The sequence below is a fragment of the Aulonocara stuartgranti genome (assembly GCF_965226115.1).
Source record: "Aulonocara stuartgranti genome assembly, chromosome: 14".
Classification (NCBI taxonomy): Eukaryota; Metazoa; Chordata; class Actinopteri; order Cichliformes; family Cichlidae; genus Aulonocara; species Aulonocara stuartgranti.
In genome coordinates, this window is record NC_138950.1 from 23299116 (window position 1) to 23311143 (window position 12028).

At 40.2% G+C, this 12028-nt stretch overlaps 1 protein-coding gene across 2 annotated transcripts; it reads right to left on the reverse strand.

Moving 5' to 3' along the window:
* Window positions 1-294: 294 nt before the first annotated feature.
* siae (sialic acid acetylesterase) lies at window positions 295-8427 on the reverse strand. Of its 2 annotated transcripts, none has more exons than XM_082503099.1 (10): window positions 8145-8427; window positions 7703-7899; window positions 7288-7442; window positions 6952-7090; window positions 6523-6691; window positions 6306-6388; window positions 6094-6227; window positions 5746-5900; window positions 3390-3576; window positions 295-2166 (listed from the first exon to the last, which is right to left on the reverse strand). In XM_082503099.1, the coding sequence occupies exons 2-10, from the start codon at window positions 7824-7826 to the stop codon at window positions 1903-1905; spliced, it is 1410 nt and encodes a 469-aa protein (XP_082359225.1). In that variant the 5' UTR covers window positions 7827-7899; window positions 8145-8427; the 3' UTR covers window positions 295-1902. The 2 variants fall into 2 exon arrangements, with proteins under 2 accessions (XP_082359225.1, XP_082359224.1); XM_082503098.1 differs by having other exon boundaries at window positions 7703-7864; window positions 8145-8422.
* Between the last annotated feature and the right edge of the window lie 3601 nt (window positions 8428-12028).

Genomic DNA, 12028 nt, shown 5'->3' on the forward strand with positions numbered 1-12028 from the left:
GGGGAAGATCCGTCTTTTGCTGTCTCTGATCTGTTTCTCAAGATTTTTTCTTCAGTTTCTGTCTCCTGAATTTGTCCCTGTCAGGTTACAGCTGAATTATTATAAAATTATACACTTTAAATTAAAATGTTATTTTATACAGTGATGATGACAGAATTGACCGGGATGAAATCACTTTTCCATCCTTCTTGATTCATGTAAATTATGGCCTAATCAGCTGTTCTGAAACAGGAAACGATGCTTTATTCGTTAATGTAAAACTCAAACATGACATAAGGATTCAGTGGGAAAGCATAAATGATAACAAAAAGAGTGCAATGTTTATTTTTTGATTTTATAACGATTGATACATTTTCATTAATGCTTGTAACAAAAATAAACAACAAAAAACTACAGAAGTCAGGAAAATTTGACTGAATCACCTAAAAATCATCACAGTGATTGCTGCTCTGCAAGGACGGCACAGAAAATTAGTTAAGAACTTCACAAACAAAGAAAGAAATATACAAATACAGCAATGAGAACATGATTCTTCACCCCCCCCCCCTCCCAAAAAAAATTTAAAAAATGCCACGCAAATTAAAATTGTTTGTGCAGTTTTATTTTGAGTGACTCATTTTCTCAAATTCCAACAAAGGTAAACACGGAAGCCTGATCGCATATTAACACCAGAGCTCTAAGAAAAACAAAACTATAAAGCACTTTTTATTTTTTTTTAGAAACCCAATCACTCCAACATGTCTGCCACACCACAATCAGATACCATCAGTTATTACACCACTACAGCGAGTGATCACCAAACCAAACAAGCTGCTAGATAAGGTTTTGCAAACATCCTCCTCAGATACACAGAACGGTGTGTTGCTGTGAGGTGAATCCTTATGAATACCACAGTAATTAACATCTATACACTAAAACAACAGCATGAAAAATGAAAGCAGATGCAACATTAATTATCCAACAGCTTACCAGCCAGGTGCTTATTTACCAAAGGAGATTACCTGTTTGGCTTCAGCAAAGACAAATGAACACACTGCGTTCTGTTGGCATGTTATTTAAAACTGAATGTCAGTAATAACCAAGATAGCTGATGGTTATAGGCAGGAGAATAGGAAAGCTGTTGGTTGGGGCATAAAGTAATGGAAGAACTGTGAAATGTCCACGTCCTGTACATGATGTTAGACAGAGGCCACCATTAATGTCCAACCATTGCAAACTGCTTTAAAGATCTGTGTCAGTACATAAAACTGAAATTACCACAATGTAAAACTTCAGCAGCAGCTGTACGTCTCACAGTTGGGCTTTTTTCTTAATCCAAACAGTGAGACATACTGTAGAACTTGGATTTTGTTTTTAATTCAAGTTTCGTAGGCTTGCATATCACATTCCAGCTCCACTGTTAAGTGATGCAGTTGTCAAATTGAAGAACAACCTTGTTGGAGCAGCTTTGAAAGGGTGCCTAATAACAAGGCTGTGAAATATACGGCTCATTGGCTCATTTGGAAATGAAGAGAGTGATCACTGATTATTGCTTAATGTTTCCTTAGTTTGACAATGAAAGTAAAATTCAGTTTCAAACCATTCTGTTGCTGATACATTACACTGTACTGTGAAACCTATAAAGGGATTATTTTTATTAGTTCTATATGTGTCTGATCAATGAAATACAACTATTTTTAAAGTAAAAGGTCATATTCAAAGTAATAAAGAAATGGTATGGAGATTTTTATTATTTTATTCATAAAATTTCATGAAGACAAAGTGTTTTCACCAAATGGAATTACAAAATGAACAGACAAGCTGCTCTGAGCCTATTACAAACCCTGGAGAGGTCGCCAATCAACACCGTGCCCAGTTATCCCAACTGACCATAGAGACAAATGTCTTGTCACAGTTTCAGGGTTAGTAGCTTTTCCAAATGCCTCCTTTCCATGAAGAGTGATTGATGATGAAAGGAGGTGCTGGTAAAATCCAACTGGCGCTGTAGACGGGACAGGCTTTAAACTCACAGGGCCAGTCTCTCCAAGCGTATCGAACAGCAGCGACTTCAGACGACTGACACACAGCAGCTGACACCTGGATGGTGGTCAGATCCCACCCCACTATAGGAGTTTGAAGCCAAAGGGACTTAGGCCCACATGGAGCCCAAATATCCGAGCAACAGACCTTGATTAAAAAGACAAGAGAACAACAAGTGACTTTGACTTAGAAGTCATCACAGCAAGTACTGACTACAGCTAAATATTCTTTAAGTGCATGATTATAAGAGTACAACTACAATAGTAAATAATCTAAGAAGTAACTTAACCAGGCTGTGCAGACTATTCTACAATGTTTCTCATTGATATGCACACACAACCTGCACACCAGTAGGGACAGTGTTGGAATGCAGGGTGCAACGGTCCAACGAGTCTACATGTGCTTTGTGGATTTGGAGAAAGCGTCCCTCAGAGGATCCTGTTTGAGAGGGTTCAGGAGTATGGGGTATCTGACCCACTGCTATGAGCCATTCAGTTCGGTGGCTCTTGGACTTCACCCAGTTTGTTGGTTTTGAATTTGTTGGCTTCAAAAGGCGTAAGCTTTATAGGGTGGCAGCCTCCAAATTGGACTGGAACCTCCAAGTCTGAGACCATGGTTCTCAGCAAAAAAAGGGATGGTGTTCTCACTCCAGATCAGGTGCTTTGTTGTAATTAAGTTAGGATGAGTTGCTGCCCCAAGTAGAGTAGTCTAAGTATCCTGGGGTCTGGTTAACAATTGAAGGGAGAGGGGAACTGGAAAATGACAGATTGGTACAGCTTCTGCATTGATGGATGTACTAATCTGTTGTGGTGAACCAAGAGCTGAGTATAAAAGCAAAGTTTTTGATTTACCAGCTGATCTACATTCCTACACTCACTTATGGCGACAAGCTCCAAGTAATGACTGAAAGAATAAGATCGCAGATACACGTGGCAAAAATAAGTGAAGTGTGGCTGGGCTTAGTTTGAGAGACAGTTCAGTCATTCAGAAAGCACTCAAAGTAAAGCCATGACTCCTCCACATCACATTGAGCCAGCTGAGGTGGTGGCATCTGATTAGAACGCTGCCTGGGCAAGGTGTTATGGATATATTCCACCAGGCAGATATCCTGGGGTAGGCCCAGGACACGCTGGGCATATCCTGGGGTGGGAAGGCAATGGTGTTCCCCCAGATGAGGTGGAGGTGGTGGCTTGAGGCCAACTGTCTAGGTTGTTTTCCCCATGACTTGGCCCCAGATAAGCAGAACAAAATGGATGGACGGATGGATATCTTGCTGTAGGACACTTTTGAAAGGGGTCTAGGGATACAAATGTCAACCCTAAAGTTTTAGGATTTGCGCTAACTCAAGCTTACATCCCTGCCACCCTTACCTCAAAAATGTCTTTGGATGATGTGACAGAGACTGCCTGGTCATAGGTAATGTTGACGTACATCTGAGTGGATGCAATTTCTTTGGGGAAAGGTCCAAGGAAGGGCACGTTCTCTTCCTCATAAGCCACAGCCCTAGCACCCAGTGTCAGTCTATAGGCTACATCCTGCTTGTCTCTGGGATGGATCCTGAAACGGAAAAACCACATCAGTATTTTTATAAACAATCCAATTGTCATATAAACTAGAATCCAATATTTGTACTCTCAATACTTTGTATCTGTTTAGAGTTAGCTTTACACTAGCCGTACCACTGAAAAATAATCAACGCCATCATCAAATACATAATTCTTTCCCTCATAAGTGATTATGATGACATTAGATAAATTCAGTAATCTGCACTGGATTGTACGTTTCTTAAATGGAGTTTTAAGCATCACTCATCTCTTTCCCACCAATGCAGAACCAATTCTGCCATTGTAAGTGAAAAACAGCCTGCATGTTAATTCCAGTACCTAATCTAGAACTGATACTACCAGGTTAGACACCTACCTTATAGACAAGAGGTAAAATTGGCATGTTCCTCTCATCAGGTAAGGGTCAAGTACCACTTACCAACTCCATCCTCTTTTCCATAAATTGCCACTTTTGGCTCCAAAAATTGCAACATTTACAGCTAGCCTTGACTTTGGTATTTTCACCATCCACAAACAATCAGTGACATCAGAGGGGTATGTTCCTTTTTTTTTTTTTTTACCTAGTCTATTTTCATCCCCAAATGTGACAGGTGTGCCTCAGCTTGTAGAGTGGATAGACCAATGGCTATTTATAGTTTTGAGGTTTAATCCCCACCTTCTCCTGTCCACATGTAGAAGAGTCCTTCGCCAAGACACCAAAACCCACTTGGCATCTGACGAGAGGAGAGCTCCTTGTGGCTATTGAATGTTGGGTAGAATGCTAAAAATATTAGCTAAAAAGAGTTGTACAGTCTGTCCATCTTAAGACAGTACAATGTGACTGACATACCTTTGAGAAAAATTTGCCTATTAAAGGCGGCCTCTGAAATGTTGATGGTTATGTATGAAAATACAGTTTACATTGTTGGGTTAGGTTGCATACTAATACTCAACTGGATAGAGAACTGCATCACATGTCTGTTAAATAATGAAGAAGTGGAGAAAGCTCATTTCCGCTGCTTGTATCCACAATCTTGTTCTTTCGGTCACTAACCAAAGTCTGTGACCACAGGTGAGGGTGGGGATGTAGCTCGACTGGTAAATCGAGAGCGCTTTTACACTCAGCTCTCTCTTCAACATGACAAAGCGGTAGAGTATCTGCATTACTGCAGCACCGTCTGTCGATCTCCCACTCCCCTTTCCCCTCACTCGTGAACAAGACCCTGAGATACTCAAACTCCTCCACTTGGGGCAGGAACTGGTCCCTAACCCAGAGTGAGCACTCCACCCTTTTTCGGCTGAGGACCATGGCCTCAGACTTGGAGGCACTGATTCTCATTTCCGCCGCTTCACACTTGTCTATAAACCGTTTCAGTGTGAGCTGGAGGTCACTATCTCATAAAGCCAGCAGAACCACATCATTCATAAAAAGCAGAGACGAGATTCTGAAACTGCCCAAGCAGAAGCCTTCCGCCCCTTGGCCTAGAAATTATATAAAAATTATGAACAGAATCTGTGACAAAAGGTAGCCCTGGCGGAGTCCAACGCCCACCGGGGACCAGTCTGACTTATTGCCGGCTACGCAGACCAAGCTCTTCCAACTGTTGTATAAGGATTGATTTGATTATATGTCCAATTCTTATTAATATCTGACTCTCTTCCACAGTGTCTCTTTTTTCCTGTCCACCTCCCCTTACCCACAATGACTGTGTCCCTTCCTGAGCCTGGTTCTGCCGGTGGTTTCTTCCATTTAAACGGGAGTTTTTGCTTTCCACTGTCGCCAAGAGCTTTGTCATAGCAGATCATCTGATTGGTGGGGTTTTCTATATATTATTGTCTTTACCTTACAATACAAAGTGCTTTGAGGCAACTGCTTTTGTGCTACATAAATAAGACTGAATTTAAATAAACTTGTGTGTTTGGAAACAAGGGTTTTTCCACAAAGTACTAATGTTTAGCTTGAGAATATGCAAAAAATGTATAACTTTTATGTAAACTGCCTTTTCTGGATTTTTGGTTGATATTCTGTCTCTCTACACAAAAATGAAGCTACCAAAAAAATTGGAGACTTAATTTCTTTGTAAGTGAACAAACCAAATAATTCTGCATGGGATCCAGTAATTATTTCCCCCACTGTACACACTAGATATAACAAAAATTCTATGCTTTCACTTGTTCTTACGTGCCATACGGCGAAGTTGCATCTGGTAAATCCAAAGCCACAGCCATGAAGGTTTTCTTCATCCTGAGGTTAGGAACAAAACCAAAGTCTGCTGTTTGGTGCCAGCGGATGTTTGGAAAGCCATCATCTTTGGAGGTCTTTATGTAAGTGGACAGCTGCACATGTAGAGGAATCACTCATCACCATTGCAACACAATAAACAATGTTATAAATCGGCCTATGTTACACTTATACTGAAAAGAGAAGCCCATGTGTTGTTGGATGCTACAGTGCTACAGTAATGGTGCACCTACACCAAAAATGTTTCAAGTTTACTCTTTGTTAGTGTTAAACCAATGCCTAACAGACCTGGACAAACCCAAAGGGGAAGTCAGGAGCTGTTTGCCCCCCTGAGCCCTGATGAAATGCCATCCTCCAGTCATCAATCATAGCCGGGAAGGAACAGTTGTACTTGTCCTGGTTATACTCTGCATTGGCCTCACCTGAAAATGTGATAAACCCCAGAAGTTTATGTGAGTCACTGAATACGCCAAACCTACCTGTGATATAAGGAGTCTTACCTTGGTACCAGAGGGCCCCTTTGATGGTCATATTGAGCAATGGGTGGATCATTGAATTCCACAAAATAGAATTTTTTTTAGGTCTGAGATCACGACATGGAGAAAACATGCACAGTGCAGTTAGTACAGACCATGTTTGATGGGTATTAAACACACAGAAACAACTGCTGTCTTAACTTCAGTCAGACAGCTGGAGAATGTGTCTTTATGTCCTTACCCGTCTACAACTGGCACTTCTTGACACTGTTTCAGGGCTCTTGAAGATGACCACACTTCGACCGGTGTGCCACCCCAACAGGACTCCACCAGTCCTATGGGGTACTTCAAGGTCTCATACATGTAACGTCCAAAGAGCCAGCACACAGCAGAAAACTCTTCCACCACACCTGGAAACACAGCTGTTCATTAATCAACCAGTATAACGCAAGCTAAGAGCGGTATATATGCATCATGGTTGATATTTATTTGACCTGAGACCATATTCTAATGTCATATGTTGAAACCACAATAAAACCATAGCTTGAATTTAGGGAGAGATGCAAAGTACTATATGAATGTTCAATGATCCAAAACAAAACCTTTAAGTATAAACACATTTTCCAATATCTCAATAAATACTTAAAATGAAAATAAAATCTTATCTTACTGGCAGTGGGCACAGACCAGGGAATCTCTACTTCTATCAGATCCATTAACTCGATGCCACTTGTGTTCAACGCTACCATAAAAGGCCTGACATAAGGATACTTAGCAACAACAGACAGCTCCTCTGTTGCATTGAAAATCTGGTGAAGAGTGAGTAAACAAAATAGATATGCTTTAACAAATGATTAAATACATTTTAAGAAGAAACTGCTTTTTGCCTTATATGTTTAATGGCTCTTTTGTAATTGGGCAAAGATGCAGAGGGTTTTGGCATGTCCCAGCTGACACCAGGTATAAGGCAAAACCTGAATGTCAGCACAGAGACAGACAACCTTACCTGAGTCATGTTAAACCACATGTTGCTCTGCCCTCCACACATCCAAATGTCTCCAAACAGCACATCTGTAAGAGTAGCTGAATCGTTCTGAACTTTTGCTGTCACATTATATGGACCACCAGCAGCAACAGGGTCAAGGGTCACTTGCCAAATGCCTTTAAGAAAAAGAAACAAAACTTTTAGCTATGTGTAACATTGTAGCATCTATGAAACATGATCAAGACAAATTCATAGACTGAATCTGAGGCACAACATGCTGTTACTTTTACTAGGTCAGTGACCACAGTTACAGAATACAAGCCCCAAAACAAAAGTGAGGTACCCGCTATATCTGCTGCCGTCAATTTCACTTAGTTTGAATATAGTACAGACATCAGGATAAATCCCGGCTTTGACAACAACGTGCTGTACTTACCGTTTGTCACAGTGACCAGTGAGGCTTGCCGTTTAAATAAACCTAACAAGGAGACGGTAACCTGTGCACCCTCGGGGCCATATCCCCACAGCACAGCTCTCTCTGGAGACTTCTGCAGCACCATGTGGTCTCCATAGTAGGAGGCAAAACGCAGCTTCCCATCTACACACACCAACAAGTTTTATTGTTTTATTACACTGAAAAAAAAACAAGCAAGATTAATGCTGCCTATGTCAGCCCAGGACACTTGCAAAAGATAGTGTTCGTCTCAGCAATTTCACTTCCTGGTTATTTAAAGTTTCAAGGAATCATAAAACTTGTGCAGATGAATAAAAAACACAACATAAAAAATTGAGTCCGGTTAGATTTACATTAAGTAGGTCAAGGCTTGCTGGAAACTCGAAAACTGCCACAATATGCAGCGTAAAGATAATGCACTCACCACAAGTGTGAAGAGAAGCTAAAAGTGCAAAAACAACACAAAGTGTAGCAGCCATGATCACACGATCACATGATTAATAGAAAGCTGTGGGGAAAAGTCACGCGCTTGTTGGCGAAAGTCCATGTAACAGATACAAACGTCACTTGCGTTTCGGGACTCGGTATTTGTGCGTCGATGTCGTGACGTCATTCAGCAGCTGACGCGCAAATCTCGTGATCCTTCAAAATAAAAGCCAAAGAAATCAACCGCGTTTTTAGTAATTCCGAAACGTCCGGAGCTCTATTCCACGAAACATTTTGTCCAAATTTGATAAACAATTATGATGATAAATAATTCACATTATTTAATCTCTTCTTGTGTTTTTTTTTTTTGTTGTTGTTGTTGTTGTTGGTTTTTTTTTTTTACATTTATCGGATACTAAGACATCCATCACAGCTGATTTAAATGGATAAATTACCTTCTCAACATGTCTTGAAGTTCTCCAGAGGCCTGGTAATGAACTAATCGTGTGATTCAGGTGTGTTGACCCAGGCTGAGATCTAAAACCTGCAAGGACACCAGCCCTTGTGGACTGGGATTGGGGACCCCTGCTCTAAGAGACAATACCAGATATATGACCCTGAAAATTTTTCCATCTAGTACAGTGGTTCTTAACCTTGTTGGAGGTACCGAACCCCACCAGCTTCATATGCGCATTCACTGAACCCCTCTTTAGTGAAAAATAAAATTAGATTTTTTTACTGGTGCACAAAATGAGCCATGCATGTCATGGCGAAGGCTCTGCCGAACCCCTGAGACCGACTCACCGAACCCCTAGGGTTCGATCGAACCCAGGTTAAGAACCACTGATCTAGTAGAACTCTTTCAAACACACTTGTGTCCCTTTGGAGTCATAAATTGAACATAAATTTACAGAAACCATTAATGTCTCCTCTGATTTAAAATAAATAAAACACTACTAGGAGTAACTGTGACAACCACAATGGGCATAATATGTCTTTTTTCCTTTAAGCATTAGATTTAGTGCAATCTGCAGTAAATTAGTTGCTGCAAACTTTAGTATAAACATTTACATTATGCATTTAAATAATTTCCTCTTGACAGGGAAATTTTCATCATGCTAGACTAAAATCAGAATCAGAATCGTTTATTGATCCCTGGGGGAAATTATTTTTTTGTTACAGTGCTCCATTATAAACCAACATAAACCAACATTAACAAGACAGACAATACGCTAACTAAGAATAGTACAATATATATATATATATATATATATATATATATATATATATATATATATATATATATACTCATTAATAAATAGCTGGAAAAGAAACATGTGTAGTTGTAGCAGTAACCAGTGTGTTAAGTGGATGCGTTGTACAGGGAGATGGCCACAGGCAGGAAAGATTTCCTGTGTCGTTCAGTGGTGCAGTCTCTCACTGAACGTGCTCCTGTGACTGACCAGCATGCCATGGAGTGGGTAAAAATACCCCTATTTACAAAATCACTCACAGAACCTTCATATTTTAATATGAAAGCATAGCGTGCGGGCTACTGCCATATTGCTTTGTTACCGCAACAGTAGAGGCCGCTGTGAAATTCAATATCAAATTCAAATATCACACATTTGACCTGACAAGCACTCTTTGTCTGTTCCCTCACCCAGGACCTATTTGCCATGGGAGACCCTATCAGGAGGCAAAAGCCCCCCGGACAACATAGCCTCTGCGATCCCTGGGACACACAAGCTCCACCACCATGACCATTAAATAACCAGGAAGTGAAACTGCTGAGAATAACAATCACTTTTGCAAGAGTGTCCTGGGCAAACATAAGCAACATTAACATATGTTTTTCAGTGTAACAAAACAGTAAAACTTGTTGGTGTGTGTAGCTGGGAACTTGGACTTTGCCTCCTACTGTGGAGACCACATGGTGCTGCAGAGAGAGCTGTGCTGTGGGGATATCGAGGGTGCACAGGTTACCATCTCTTTGTCAGGATTATAAAAACAGCAAGCCTCACTGGTCATTGTGACAAATGGTGAGAACAGCACGTTGTTGTCAAAGACGGGATTTATCCTGACATCTGTACTGAATTCAAACTAAGTGAACCTGGCAGCAGCAGATATAGCGGGTACCTCACTTTTTTTAGGGCTTCTGTTATGTAAATGTAGTCGCCGACCTAGTAGCAGTAACAGCATGTTGTGCCTCAGATTCAGTCTCTGAATTTGTCTTGATCATGTTTCATAAATGCTACAATGTTACACACATAGCTAAAGGTTTTTGTGTACTGGTACGGTCTATTTTCTATAGTTCACGTGTCATGACTCTTTTTAAAGGCATTTGATGAGTGACCCTTGACCCCATTGCTGCCGATGGTCCATACAGTGTGACAGCAAAAGTTCAAAACAGTAGAGCTACTTTTACAGATGTGCTGTTTGGAGACATCTGGCTGTGTGGAAGGCAGAGCAACATGTGCTTTAAGGTGAGTCAGGTACGGTAAGCCAAGTGAACAACACACCATATTGATAAAGGTTTATTTTAGGCAAGCAGCATCGTGATGCAGTGGTCGATGCTGTCGCCTCAGTGGAGGTGCTAGCCCTTTCTGTGTGTCATTTGTATTTGCTCTCTGTGCCAGTTTGGGTTTCCTCTCAGTGCTTTGCTTTCTTTCCACAGTAAAGACATTCTTGTTAGGTTGACCGGTCATTCTACATTGGTCATAAGTGTGGGTGTGGGAGTGCATGGTTGTCTGTTCTCTGTGCTGGCATTCGGGTTGTGCCTCTTACCTGCTGTCCGCTTCCTCTTTGCCAAAGTGCAAAACCAAAATATTTCATGCTTAAAAGGTATTTATTCATGTGATGAAACATATTTATTTATTACTTTGGTTTGAATCCCTGATCAGTTATCAAGACAGTAAACAGTAAAAGTAATACACTTTACCAGACTGACTCATATATATATATATATATATATATATATATATATATATATATATATATATATATATATATATATATATATAGGTGGGATGGCTGTTTGTAATTACCTTTTGTTAGAACTAATTGCCAAAATGAAAGAGATGCTAATTTTGAGTTAGTGCCTTAAGCTTTAATTTAACAAAGCAATGGTTATTAAAGGATGTTCCAGTAATTAACAATTGATGCAAAGAGTGTGAATTCAAATCCTGGTCTACCCTAAATCTGGCCTTTTATGTTCACTCTTTTTAAAAAATTTGAGCCTTTGCAATGAAATGATCATTTTTGCAGGTTGTTCTGGTTTATATAACCTGCATAAATGTTTCTGGACATAGAAAGATTGACTACATGTTTCTGGAACAGAAAACCTCACGTCAGAGTTGTTCACTAAATCTGCTTTCAGGAATAGGGCCTTGGCTCATTAATGCTTTTAAAAAAAGGAAACACAGTAGTCAGAGAAATTGGGTTGAATCTCCTAAAATCACAGTGATTGCTGTTCTGCAAAGAAAGCACAAAAAATGACTTGAAACAAGCCCATCACAAGGTGTGCTATATGCCATGAAAGTCATGTCATGTAGTATGCCACACCACAAACAGATATCATCAGTTATTGTGCCACAAGTTTCTCAAACATCCTCCTCAGATACACAGAACGGTGTGTTGCTGTGAGGTGAATCCTTATGAATACCACAGTAATTAACATCTATACACTAAAACAACAGCATGAAAAATGAAAGCAGATGCAACATTAATTATCCAACAGCTTACCAGCCAGGTGCTTATTTACCAAAGGAGATTACCTGTTTGGCTTCAGCAAAGACAAATGAACACACTGCGTTCTGTTGGCATGTTATTTAAAACTGAATGTCAGTAATAACCAAAGATAGCTGATGGTTATAGGCAGGA